Raw genomic sequence first — 15,000 nt, forward strand, 5'->3', positions numbered from 1 at the left:
TAAATCCAAATCCCTTTGCTGCTTGTTGCTGCCTCACTCTGAGTCAGCTTCATTGCGTTCATGCACCATATCATGTTCATACTGCTGTAGCACTGCTTCACTCATTACCCTTATTGGTTAGAAGCAAACCAAACCTGTGTTAACAGGTGTTACTGATTAATAGTCATTTTGATATCAAGGCACATATGTGTAAATCTCTACAGATCAAATGTAATATGTGATTGTACAGCTGTTGAGCTCCGTCTTTGATCCACTGCATACTCACCCGCAGCATGACTCAACTTCTGACAGATGCATGTAAACACTAAGTCTACACCAAGCTGCAAGATTCAGTTCTGATAATTGCCATTCATTGCAGTTTGAGTTAGTTCAAATCGGTCAATTTAAATAGATGTATTATAATTCTTTCACATAAAGACTCTGCATCTTACCTTATCGCAAAATACATCACTCTGTAACCATCCATGCAAAATGTGCAATCACTGCTTTTATGTTCCAAGAGAAAATCATCATTGTGATATTGCAAATGAGTACCCTAAAATGAGATGGATGGATGCTTTAGTAATGCACAGTGAGTGAAATAAAGGAGCTGATGGCAGTGCTGTGCTTCTTAGTCACCTACACCGATGTGTTAACAGTTCTCGAAAAAACGCTTTTTGTTTGTGCACATCTCCTTTGACTATCCCTCTGTGTTATTTTCTTTTTGTAGCTCTGCAATAACTTCTCATTACTTTGTGTTTATGATGTTCTATTAATTTATATGTATCATGAAGGAATCCCCTCCTATGCAAAGCAAAATATGCTAAAAAAAATTCACAAGTGTTTAATAACCACATTCAAATGATTAATGCAAAAAGGTGTGCATATTGACCCTTACGTCAATATTGGAATCTTTACTTCCTAATATCAGTATCGGCTCTGCCCCAAAAATCGAATCGAATCATTCGGGCTCTATTGTCTAATATTGACACACTGTGAAGCATCAAGCTGTTGGGTGGTCCCATCAAAAAACTAATGTTACATCTTCGAGTGAATCTTTCTTCCAAAGTGTATCTTTTATTTAACATTCCTTAGTGCATGCACATGTCTGACTTCAAGCTGAACTGGCAACTTGTTTTCACAGTGTATCTTTTTAACGTCTGGCTCCTATCTTCCTCTGCTTGCATGCTGCTATGGCCATGGCCCAAACTATGGGTCTTCCTACAGCCAATCTGCCATCTTGCTGCCTGTCAAAGCTTGGCTCAGCGGGCATATTAAAGTGTTTCACCTCATCTTAACGCCAGCATCACCATGTCAGCCCCCACTGCCGCCGTGCCAGTCACATGCTGCCCGAGTAGTTTTGTAAGTTCTGTTACATTAGATGGACCAGCTATTAGATACCCATTATTTTTGTGTTTTACTTTGTGGTGTTGTGTATTTTTTATATTATTGTAGATTTCCATCAAACATCATAGATTTTTGACATATGCGTTGAAAAACACGAGTCTGCAATTCGATGCCATACTGTTAGCACATTTTGGTCTCATGGTCACCTAAAATGTCTGTGCTGTTAATCTGTTTTTAGAGGAAACTATTCCATTGTTTGTTTGCTCACTGCTGCAGAAAATATTAATCTTATGTCCCCTGTAGCTTAGTGCTGCTTGTGTTTTTACTGGAATATGAAGTAGAGTTAATTTGTCTTTTTGGCTTTATTTGGCAAGTCTTTTGGGCAGTGAGAGCAACAGGTTGCCTCGATTCTTCTCCCGTCAGCATTAATCTCTGGACTTGAGTGTCCCATGTGTGCAGCATGCTCATAAGCAAAGGAAGTGAATGTGTTGTTTTAGTCCATTACCATCATTTTATTCACTTACCAACAATGTCAGTTAATTTAAAACATTTTTTTTTTTTTATTTTGTACCTGGATTGATTTTCATGTCCTCCTCCTTTGCCTATTTATTTATTTGCCTTGTGTTTTGTGTCCTTTCTTTCCCTACTCTCTTTCCCTCTTTTTTCAGGCCAAAAAACTGGAGAGCAAGGAGAAGGAACTGGCCAGCATCTCCAGCTTCTACAAAGATCAACTAGAAATACTGGAGAAAAAAGTAAGAACAATTTCCCATCTCAGAGACACGTGGAAAAATAGGAAATAGGAAACAGGAAATAGCCAGAACTCATCTGAAAGGCTTTTTGTAGAGACATGTTTCCTCAAATGAAAAGAAAAATCATTTTCTTTATATTGTTGGTCTACAAATGTTAAGACCACACTGTGTGAAATTATAGATGTACTGACATTATCTCACATTAAGTAATGTGGCTGTGCATCTCTTCTCATCATTTGGAGAATTTTGGGGGAAGGTTTCAGAGCGTGAGATACTTGCACTTAAAAAATTTGACAAGTATAACGGTAGAGCTCACTAACAAGATAAAAGAACATCCTTTATGCTTTCACTGAAAAGAGGACTTCACGCATCAGGAATATCAAAACAAGTATAAAAGTGTCATATTACTCACCCTCCTTGGAGACTAAAATCTCGTCGAGACACAAGACACTCTTCCCTATGTTGGAAATGCCAAGCCCACATACCAGTGTCAAAATGTAAATGTAAATGAACTGAGAGTTTCAGCAGGCAGGTGAGAGTCACGACTCGCTGTTGATGGACCAGCACTCAGGAGAGGTTTCAAGGTGCTGTCACTCTCGGAGAGCTTCAGTCGTCTAATCAAATGTTCTGTGCTTTCCTCATCACAATGTCCTTTTGCCAGCAACCCTGTGTTCTCTTTGAAAAATGGAAAAAACATCAAAGCAGTTTGTTGTGTGCTTTTAAGAAATTATGACCTGTGTTCCCTCCACCTGAGCACTTATGCGCTGTTGATATTTTGCACCCTGTAAAAGCCAAAACCACAGTTTTGATAAATGTTGCTTGCTCACAGAGTAAACTTGGGCGGATTTGTTAAAAGACTTTGCGAGGAACAAGGTTGGCACTGGTGTATGATTTTAGGGCAGGAAAAAACTGCTTTAAGCTCTCAGGGATGGACAGAGGCGAGAAGAAAGGAAAAGAGACAGGAGGGGGAAATTACAGAGTGCAGGTAACGAAAGGAAACCATCAGAAAAACAGAGATGACAAGCATGCTGAAAAAATATACGAACAAAGAATGTAGAGGATGCGAGCAGAGACGGTGCAAATATTTTCATTTTTTATTACCAGCCGTGACAGCTTCGGCTGGTAATGTTTTCACCTTGTGAGTCTGTGTGCGTTATCATTGAAAAATGTGGTCCTGGAGACATCTATTGTAGCAGGAATATTTTGCCGGGTGTTTATATGTCTGTCTCTCTGTGGACAGATCACCGCTGTGCAAGTTGTCAGTCATGACACTTTACAGGTGTGTAGTTGAGATCAAAAGGAAGGCTGAGTTACATAATGGGCATGATCCGACCCATGAGTACTGAGTACTCATGTAATAATGTAGTAATGACTTCTGACTAGTCTTGGGTTGGACCCAGACATGTTTTCAGGTGCCGCAGCTGGTGTAATCCCATCGCAAGATGGTCTCTAGATAAGGATACATTGACATCAACTGAAAACGACATATACACTAAAGCAATCATGAGTGTAAAGGTGCAGCTAGACACACATAAACTCTCACCCTCCCCTGTGTCTGTCCCTCACACCCACAATTCTTCCTCCAGTATTCAGTATTCTTTGGGACTTGCCCTTCACCCCTCTCCCCATCTCGCCCTCCGTCCAGCAGGGCCCATCAGGCAGATGGGGGGGACCTTATCTAGTCCCTGGCACTCGCCTCCTTTAGGCCTCTGAGAAAACCTTTTACATAGCCAAGTTAAATGGAAGGGCCCCTGCACACCATGCGGCAAGCAGCACACGCTGCAATGCTTGACGGAAGAGACTGATTGGCAGAGGAGTGGAGGATGCTCTATCTTTCTCCGCTTGCCACTGCAGTCGCTTTTTTCTATTGCTTTTTTTTTTCACCCCTCACTTGCTCGCAGCTGACCTGCATGCGGATGAGGGAGTGAGAAAGAGGGGGACTGAGAGCGAGAGATAAAGAGGCTATATGGACTGTGCATTAAACAGACAGTCTATCCTGAGCGGGCGTCCATCTCCCTCCTTCTCTTCCTTCATTTTCCAATCTAGCAGTCCATTCATCCAGGCCTCCTTTCATGCCCCCTCTCCTTTACCCTGCCTATTTTTCTTCCTTTCACTCTCTCATACCTGTGGCAAATACCAGTCAGGCTGAAATAAATGGCCACTTAAAAGTTGAATTGTGACTGACACAGGTCATATACATAAATGCAAAACACAATTTGAAACAGTAATATGTCTCACTTTTCACATAAATTCTGGTCCAGGCTTGTGAGGGCTCCCTCTACATCGGGTGAGCCTGTTAATGCAATGCATAGATTTAAAGGAAGTGTGAATATCAGTCTGTGCTTCTTTTCCTAAAATAATCTCATATGAACATACGTAAGCAGACACTCATGCTCATGTAATTGTACTGTTTGGATGTGTTGATGATCTGAGGCAGAGATTTAAGCCGAAGGTAAGAGCATCAAGATTAGAAGGAGAATCCACTGATAATTGGTGTGTGATCTTCCCTTGAATCAACATTTTACTGTGGCTTAGCAGCAGCCCCTTCTAACAGGCTAATAACCCTGGGTGTGCGTGTGTGTGTGTGGTAGTTGATTACCTGTATGAAGACACACATAAACACACTCTGGTGTCCAGTTTGCCTAAGGGATGAGTGACGATAACAGACTGTTGTGTTTGTCTAAAGGCTGTGGATGCTGTCCACTACTGACACAAACGAGAAAACAGCCTGCGTGTGTGTTTATTGTGACAGGTTTGTGTGTGTACGTTGTCACTTCAGAAGTAATTGTGATAGAGTGGTCAATCCACTGTGCAACATTGCATTTCCCCTCTCCCACACACATACAGGTTGACACATTAAAAGACATCCCAAGACTGAACCCCTCCCAACATACCAGTACATCCTGTCTCTCTCTCTCCCTCGTTTATTTGTGGATGCCTCCCTAATCTCTTCCCAGTGTAGAGGTGGAGTATATCTGTCTCCCTGTGGCAACATACCCTGTTACTCTGTAAACAAGTCTCAGTTTAAAATTCACCTCTTTTAATCCCCCAACCCCCCCTTGCAAAAATTAATCCTCCTTCGTCCAGGCGTCGCAAGCGTGAAACAACCCCTCCCTCAAAATCCTGACATCAGCCCATCTCAATCCACAGCTGCTGGAGGGTGTTCAGACGAGTGTGCATGCAAGGATCATCTGAGCACAAGCATTCACGTACAAACACAGATTTAGTCACACACCTGCATGTATGCAAGCTTACACACACACACACGTACCCACACTAATCCCCTCCACGAGACTTGCCAACAACCCCCAAAACCTTGGTTTTTCCCCATTGAGGGTTATCATCCCCCTTTTCTGTCTCTCCACATTGGGCTTTTGTCCCCACGGGTGCAAATGACTGGGAAGAGCTCAGAGTGTGTGTGCCAGTGATAGTGCTGCCACTTCTCTGGTGTCATGAGAGCTGAGCTGGGGCTGTTGCTCTGGGTCTTTTCTGTCAACAGACACGCACAAGAAAACATGTTGAAACACAGAAAAAACAACACACAGCCTTGCGGTCCCCCCAACATTTTGACTAGATTAGCTGTACCTGCCAGTCTAAACACTACCTTCACACTTCCATGCTTAATTTTCCCAATTCTCCCAAGTTCTATTAGCATCCAGAGACATTATAGTTGTATCAGTAACTTCTGTTGCAACATCTCTCCCGTTACCATCACACTTCCCATTTTGTAAATCTCCATGGATTGAAGCATACAGTTGTTGTGGCTGTCTGTGTCAATTGGGTCACTCCAGAACACACGATTTACAAGTTTGTTTTTTGGACTTTTTCATTTATTGTAATTTTTAGATTTGTGGCCATGTTTTACCAAATGAGGCAACAAGGGCAAATGATGCACTGATTAACAGCAATGGTGGCAGTTTCAGGCCTTATAGTATGGAGTAGAGTATTCTTTACCAATGACAATCTTTCTATCCATCAATATATAAATGTATGTTCTCTGGTTTCATCAATTTGAAGTACCTTCCTATACCCAGCTCCCTCTTGGCCTTGGTTGGGTGAAGACTAGGCAAAGAGGTAAGAAGCAAGAGAGGATCCTTCACTGGCTTCCCACCATGGTGACATTGCTAAATGTGTTTATTTGTTTTTCCTCTTCAACTACTGCCTTGGAAGGACACAGCAATCATCAGTGAGAGCTTCCCTTTACCTTTAAACCATCTGCTAGCTGCTTCTCTTGCTGGTGCCCTACTCTCTATGTCCTACATAATCTGAGGCACCCATGGGTTTAAGCCCCTGTGGAGCCTTTTTATCTTGGCTCGAACACTGGATATCCCAAAAGGCAACTACAGACTTTCAAGTTTCAGCTCAGCTTTCCTCTGTTGGGTGTACCCACTGAGCCCTTGACCTTAGGCTAGAGGCTAAGTCGCTAACATGTGGCTAACTTCTTACCACATATTCCCAGGGAGCCAGACAAAGTATTAGCTAACTCTCCTCCAGCAAGAAGTAAGACTTACTGTCTCTTTATTTTCATGAATCCAGGGCTTGGTTTCTTGCACTTTCAAATTTACGTATGTATTTGCTAATTCAAATGCTTAGTAGATTAATAATAAGCATCTGAGGAGAGGTTCTGTGGACTGGAAATGTCTTCAAAGGTATGAAATGCTGAGGTGACATATATAGTTGCTTTGGAGTTGCAGTCAATACCCCCTTCTCCTCCCGGTTGAGGTGTGATATTTAAGCCTAGTTCACATACTGTATTAGCAATGGGGAGACTTAGCAGCAACAGGAGTCTAATCCTGAGTCCCGGCCTGGAAAATCCAATATAACACATCCAGGAAACGTAACTGGCAGGGATAAAGTCATACACCTGGGGATGTTTGGCATTTCCACATTGTGAATTACCATGACAGCCAAAAAGTGGCCATAAACTCAGATGAGATAAGAAAGGTAAATTGTAGTTGGAAACATGTATTCATTTCTTTTCTAATGTACATATATAGCTTGGATACAGACCTCTGAATTGCTGCCCACATTTTTGAGTCAAATAGGTGTTGTGCTAATTGTCTGCTTCCTCGGTTGGAAAAGTAAACAAGCCAATCAGAACTTTGCAGGCACAATTAAGAAGGGTAATGTCATCTTCTTGCAACAAAGCCAGAAAAATGATGCCTGAGATGATTATAAAGGTTGTTGTAAATCCGCTTACAGAAATAACAACTATTTAACTGGCATAATTATTTAATTATCTTAAACAGTTTCCCTGATGACTGAAATAGAACCTGACCGGGCAGATACTTTAACAATACTGATTGGGTTAGCTCAAAATACCCTTTCCTCCTTAATGCTAGACTTATGACTTATATTTTATGATCTTCTCTTTAAAGAACAGAAAAGAAAAGAGGAACAGCTTATTACAGTGTAGTGAATACCAGCAGATAGGATTAAGGGAGAAGATGCCTATGACATTACTTGAGTCTTTTCCAACACCAGACATTCAAATCGGGACAAGCATGTCTGCGGATCAGCGTGAAATAATGAGATATGAAAATGACTAGGGGGCACTGGTGGAGTAGAGGGCTAGGGATTGTGGAGGAGGTTTGTGTTTGATCCCATCTCTTTCCCTGCTCAGTCACTTCAATTATCTTCCTCTCCTATCACCTCATCTATTGGGAATATAGGGAATAATTAAGTAAAAGCGTGAGCGCTGCGGTTATTGGTTTAAAATGGTGATTACTGTGCAATGAATGTGTGTGAGAGGGTGGTGAGAGAGATTTGTTTTTGTGTTTAGGGCATTCTAGACAAACTGTTTTTCATATGCTTTGACGTCAAGCCTGTAAGGTGATCATGTTAATTCATCTTAAAGAGATGATGATTTTAAACATATTCTCGACACTGTGGCTGGAAATACTGCACACCTTATTCATTTTCTAAAACTTGTACCATATGAATGTAGACACCTTGTGAGCAGCTCTGTCCACAATTCAGAGTAGTTAACACTGTGACCATTGATTACTCCTGCAGAGGTGTGCTGTATATGACCTTGCCCTCTAGGCAAGGGCTCCATCTGTGTAGTAATTGCTGTTTAAATGCCACTTTTTCTCGCATGAAATAAAACATTATGGAGTACCAACAGGCCATCAGCATTCAGAATTGTAAGCAGCACTGTAAAATTCAAAGGTCACTAATTTAACAAATGTGACATTTCCGATGGTGCTTTATGCATTTTGCTTATCATCGCCGGCTTATTAGAGCTTGAATTGAATGGTAAAAAAATAGCTGTAATGGTGGTATTATGTAGATAACGCAGGATGTCAAGCTCTAAATCATGGGACTTTATTTGAGGAATTCCACGTAGCCCATCTTGTTTTTCTATGTTTTGAAATGGTGTGATATGAAAATTGAATTAAGTTAAAGCCTGGGGACAAGTTGCCACATCTTTAAAAGCAGCATACACCTGAACCGCCCTCATTATATTGAAAATATTCTAAGTATAAGGTGAAGTAGAAGTTGCCCCTGGATTGATTCTCACCTTTCTTTCTCTCTTTCTGTCTCTTTGCCTCCAGAACCTTGACAGCTACAACCAGATGGCTGAACAGTACAACCAGGCAGCTACTAAAGCAGAAGCTCACATTCGGTAAATACTGTGAATTATGTTTGCAACACCATTTTTCTGTGAAATGAACGACCCTGTATACTCATTACATTGTTTCTCCTTACTGTGTCAGTACTGTTAGAAGCCTATCATAGGTGAAGACAGCACGCTCAGGACACTTGTAAATAATCTGTTGGTTGAGGTCTCTGGGGTAACCCTGCATATCTAAATGTAAGCAGACATTGAGTGCAAATTTACAAAAAAACAACAAACCTCAGCACAATGGATGACAGAGAAACCAGCTCTGACTAGCGACAGTTGTCAGAAAGCAGATGTGGGCAGAAGCCTGAGTGTGAACGCAGTTTGAAGTGTTGTTAATGTGGACGTCACGTCTTCTGCGACTGCCTGATAGTCAAAACATTGTTTTCCACACATACAGTGGTGAGACTCGGTGATAATTTACGATTGTCACTTATTATTATCACATCTAATAGTTTTGTGATAATATTCTTATATTAACATATTAGGGCTCACCATTTTCCTCTTTAGATAAATGATAAAGTTAATCCCTCTGACATCTGTCACAGCATGAGAGTTTAAAAAAAAACCATTTTGGATTTTGGGGGAACCGAAGCGTGTATTTAAAACAATGTGATAAACAGAGTTTTGTCCTTTTTTTATCAAGTAATATTGTTACATAACAAAACAATAATTAGATACTGCTGCGGCAGTACTTTAGCCTATACCATTGTCTCCAAGTATATTAATTCTACTTCTAAGAACAGTATAATTTAGCCGATCTTAACATCTTTTGCAAAATGAAACCTCAACAGCCTAACAGATTGAGGAAAGAAATCTGTAACACTCTTCCTCTTTCTTTCTTTCTCTCTTTCTTTCTTTCTTTCTTTCCTTCTTTCTTTCTTGAATGGACCGTAGATTTCACACATACATTTATACAAAAACCTCATTACAATTTGTCTTGTAGGCACGACCACCTTTGCAATCATGGCAAAATATAACCAACAACTTGACTTATAAGTGGCCCTATTCTAGTGGCAGGAAAACAGAAACAGCAGGGTTTCACACGAAGCAGAGGTACTCCACTAGGATGTCAGAGTTCAGTTGTTTTTTGGTTTTTGTAAGGAGAGACAGCCAAAAATCCTGCAAATCCAGTTTAGTAAGAAAGCCATTCATTTTCCCTTTTCCCACATGCATGACAATGATTATCGCAAAACAGAAGAAAGAAAGCTAATTAATTCAGATCTTTTATTTTCACCTATTTTTCTCACATGCTCATACCTCACCTTTTGGTTTTCATCAACACTTAAAGCCTTTGCTTTTCCCCCCATGTCTTACTGTGCACCATTAAATCCTGAACTTCAGTTTAAATGAAACACCTCTAAGACAAAACCTGTAAATGTCATAATGTAGAAACCACTTATTTTTCCTCTTCTGTCAGCAATGTTAAATGGATCCAAGCCTCATGAGATCTACCTGGAACACAAGAAACAGAACTGCTGAGCAACAGTAATAATTTGAAATTGGTTTAATTAGTGTGTTTTACATTGATATTTTACTAACAATATCTGAAAAGATTAATTATGTTTGCTGTTTTGTCGTCCTCTACTTAACTGGCAGTGTGTACTGCATCTACAGATATTACATGTGTAGTCAATTAGTCTGAGACCTTTCCATTGGATAATGAAGGTAATGTAAATTTGTAGCTTAAGTCATTAAATGGTCAAAGCACAGAGGCGTAATTGATACTCTCTGCAGTATCTCTGACATCTGTATACATCTGTCATTTCCTAACAAGGTGGGAAACGATAGAAAGTCGCCATCACTGTCAGGTTACAGTTTCGCAGCATTAGTTTGTTACTTTGCATGATTAGGTTTTTCTGAGTTAAGGTGCTGTACCTTGAAATTACAACTTTCAAATCTGTCCAAGGGCTTTAGTCGAATAGTATCCCCCTCTCTATTATTTAAACTGTCATACAAAGGATACATTTAAAACACAGCTGTAGTAGGAGTAAATGTATGAATGTTATTATTAAGTCAGTGGAGTGGTTTACTAGCACACAGTCTAGTGCATTCCTGGAAACAACAGGGGATAAAAATAGATGCTTGTTCTCTTTCCCTAGCTTTGCACTGCATAATGGGCAGTGACCTCATCCACAGCACCGCCATCTTCATGCACCTGGTCCATTAAATTTAACAGCACACAATTCAAGCCCAAAATTTTGTCCAAATGATTACATTAGCAAGGATTTGCTATTGTCCGTAACTGCATGGGAGAGGTTAGAAGATCAATTCTGCACTAGTTTGCTGAAAAAAGAGCATTTTGTCCTACCACAATGTGTTGTTCATTATTTTTTAAGCACACTCACACACACACACACACACTCACTCACTCACTCACACACACATATATACAAACTTTCACTCCCTTTTTCTATCTCTGCTACACATACAGGCACACTTTGTATTCAGGCAGCCATGTGCTCGTCATGTTCTGTCAGCATTTGGGCAGCGTTTCATTGTGCCGTGGTCACGCTGTCATTTCACACTACACTGACCACCCAGTAATTATTCTATTTACCCACTGCTGAAGGGAGGGGAGCAGTGGAGGGGGTGCTGCAGCAGAGTATAACACATTATGTAGCTACAGTATGTCTTTTTTTCTGTCTTTATATCTGTCTCTAGCTCTGCCTCTGAATTCTAAATTCATTTCATTCAATAATCTCATTCGCTTCTTAATTCTCTTGCCATGGTTGTAACTTGTCTGTGTCTGCCTTCATTCATTTCCCTCAGCCTCCTTTTCTTTGAACTTCTATCCTATTCTGTCTGCCACTTCTGTTGTTTGGTTTCTTCTTATTCTTTTTTTCTTATGGATGGTCTTGGTTGTACTCTACTGTTGCAACTAATCTGCTCATAGATAGATGTACAGGCCAAGACATTGGCTGATAAAGAGAACAGACATAAATTACAAAAATTACATCAAAATGATAGGAGTGCAAGAGTCAGGACTTGGAGCTCCTTAAATATTTGCATGACTATTGCAGAATCATTCTTAAAAGCTCATTGATAAAAAAGAAATATAATTCATGCACATTTTTTTGCTGATCAGACTCAGCCAGAAGAAAGTGAGAAGAGAAGGTAATGAGTTTTCAGTACAGCTTCACCATGAGGAAGTATTTGTGACTGAGTGACATTAAACTCTATAAACAGATGTCTGCATATTAATGCAGAATCTGTAGGCAATTCGTCTGTATTGTTTGTAGTCTAAGTGGTGTTGACCAATCCTGTTTGAGCAGACTGTGGGTGCATGCAGGTAAACAACTGTACAGAGAACAAAATAGGTGGAACGCAATGGCCCAAATGCAATCTCAGAACCCATCAGCTTTGTCGTCTCTTAATTCCAACTCCATTCTCCCATCTAAAGGCTGGAATATCCGTGATCCTGATACCCGCTGGCTAAACCGGACGCCTTTAAACTTTGGCTGTTGCCCCCAGAGGCTAAATCATCATCAGAAGATGAAGAACCAATGGCTTCCAAGAGTGGAGTGACTTTGATCTAGCAGCAGCCTTCTGATGTGTAGGACTAGACTATATAGGTTCGAAGGTGCAGATCTCCTACAGCCCGTTGACTGCACTGGGGGGAAAATTTCACAAAAGCAACCATGGCCAGCTGGAGGAGGCAGCGTAGGAAATCATATAACCCCTTTCGGGAAGACGGCCATCAGCTACAGTGCTCTAGAATAGGACCATCACACCATTACAAACCCCTCTTAGTCATTTCCACTTGTTTGACAGCTGCAGTGGTCCCACTTCAACTGCTATTTGTCAGGTTCCAGACTGGCCTCAAATAGTTTGAGTGCAAAAGTTTAAGCTAAAAGGTGCCTCTCACGCCTGAGGAGGGTACTTTGTTGAGGGCAGGGCAACAAGATGGAAGCGCCCTGGGATATTGCCTGTCTTTTTCCAAATCGGACTTGTCACCCCCTCTAAAATATTATCCTTGACTGGGGATATATTGAGTGGTAAAATGTTATCTGGTGCAATTTTGTACTTGCCTTGCTGAACTACATAGGGCATTTTAGAGCAGTTCATCCATTAGCCTTGCCTTGGGGTACCAGACTACTCATATTCCCCAAAAATACCTCACCTAAGAGACCCACAGCATTGCAGCTGAGCTTACTTTATGATCTAAAAATCCATTAATCCTCTTTAAAAATCTTGTTACCCTCAAAGTGTTAGCAAAGACAGAGGCTCAGTGAACTTCAGGTGGATGTCTGTGTGAGGATTCACCATGAAGTAACTGCTGACAGTTTGTGGTTAAAAGAACACTTTCATCTGGGTTCGTTATATCTACTTTATTCTATAAGTGTGTCTATTCCTGTGTGTGTGTGGGTACCGTGTCCAATTAGTGAAACAGACAGGTAAGCTAACTGTAAAGGTCTCTGTGCCCGACACAGTAGCAGACTGCTAGTCATTACTAGAGACAAGACCTGTCTGCACTGTGGTCGAATAGAGATTTACCATTAAGACTGAAGGCTGCAGTCACTTACACAGTCTGCCTCTGCTACTGTCTATATGAGGTGAAGAACACCTACACACAAACACTCCCGAACAAGTAACTGACAGATCGGATTTGGTTTGAGCTGTTTTATTCACAAGTGTGAATTCACAGCAGCACCGGCTTATATACTACTTTTTTTTTTATCATTTAATGAAGACATTTCATTTATTATGTTGATGTGAGCAGTTTTATATGTAAGAATATGCAGAGACTTAGCTCCAACTGCTATAAGAACTAGATCAGCTAGATGAGCTTTGGTCTGTATGTAAATATAATTCCAAAATGGGCCATATTGGACTCAATATCAACTCTGTGGTGTGTCATAATCACACGTAATCACATCCGGAAAATGTGTTATTTTCAAAGCAAGACAGAGAGCATGCAGTCCTGAGCAAATTATGTCCTGTTTTGTCTTTTTGACCTTTGCTGCTTACTAATTGGTGGCCCATCATACTGCTGTCAGTGTTTGTGCTCTCTATTTGAGTCTGTCTTAGTGCCTGGGTCTATCTGGATTGTGTCTGACTGTCCTCATTTCTCCTTTGGGGTCAGGTAGATTTAAGAAGACTTCTTTTTAGTTTGTGTTTTGCCTTTTTATTTGAGAGTTGGGATATTTTATTTTGTCACCCATTCCTAACATTTCTGAAGTGCTTTTGAGGAGAGTTCATAATATCAAGCTGTATATCATGTACTGTATCATGTTGGCCATATTGCCTCAGTTGTAACACAAAGGGACTGCACGGGGCTAGCAACATTTAAAATACAGTAAAATACTCACTCTAACACTCATTTAGCCAAATAGAGTAACATGTAGTAGGTTGCATGTAATACCGCATCCTCAATGAGAGCCAAAGTAAGATGATAATGTGAGAAAAGTGTATCATGTTGTGCAAAAACAGTGTTCTCAGATATTGTATTACTGTTTGTGCAGTACAGATTTGAAAGCTCCACTGTTCTTTTCAAAAGAAAAGTGAAGTTGTTTAAAGAAAAGGACCTTACAAAATAAATGACACCAAACTGGAATTGAACTTGTTGGTGATAAAAAGGCTAGTGATGGAAGGCTGATAGCAGCGAAACGCTCCAAAGAGCATCTCTCACCCCGCATCACCCGCAACTCGAGTGAGTTCGTCCAACCGCAAGGTCTCCTGATTGAAAAGTTATCAGCGATGAGATGTCACACACAAACACACGTGCACATGTGCCCCTTATCTTGTTCCCGCATGTCACCTGTTTTAATGAAACACTCTCCTTATCCCCTCCCATCTCTCTCTCCCTATATTCAACAAAGTGAGTTTGGTGGGGATCAATCAGCCAGGCTAACAGAGTGCGAATTGTTCTCCTACGTTCCTATCTCCCGTCAGCACTTCAGCTGTCAGCGTGTGGAGATACGTGCAGAGTTCTGTCTGTCTTCAGTCCATGGCTTGTAGTTGTTTTTTGATTGCTATTCCCATTTGAGACGGAGACTTTGTAAGAGTTTTTGCGGAGTCTAGATTAAACTCAGCAAAGTTTCTCGGTGTTGTCATTTTGTGACGTGAGCTTAGGATTTACCTGCACTGCGTCACTTAGCAAAGGTGGAATAAGTGATTATTATGACTACCAGAATAATCATAGCTTCTGAGTTTTGTCAGTCCTCAGACAGAACCTCACAGGCTTTATGAACTAAATCTGCAGTTCTGATTTCATGTGATTCTGAAAGTGAGATTTCTGTCAGTTGAAATATAATGTTGTGAATGTTATCCTTATGGCAGTATCATAAAAGCTTTACA

General features: G+C 40.7%; 1 protein-coding gene across 3 annotated transcripts in view; it reads left to right on the top strand.

The window, feature by feature from the left end:
• Window positions 1-15,000, top strand: part of chchd6b (coiled-coil-helix-coiled-coil-helix domain containing 6b) — a 55,152-nt gene that overhangs the window by 18,379 nt on the left and 21,773 nt on the right. For all 3 annotated transcript variants that reach the window (XM_084348045.1, XM_084348046.1, XM_084348047.1), the window contains 2 exons: window positions 1,995-2,078; window positions 8,633-8,703. In XM_084348045.1, the coding sequence (XP_084204171.1) occupies window positions 1,995-2,078; window positions 8,633-8,703 (155 nt within the window). The remainder of the gene's footprint in view (window positions 1-1,994; window positions 2,079-8,632; window positions 8,704-15,000) is intronic.

This window comes from Pagrus pagrus (genome assembly GCF_965226575.1).
Source record: "Pagrus pagrus genome assembly, chromosome: 3".
In the NCBI taxonomy this organism is placed as follows: Eukaryota; Metazoa; Chordata; class Actinopteri; order Spariformes; family Sparidae; genus Pagrus; species Pagrus pagrus.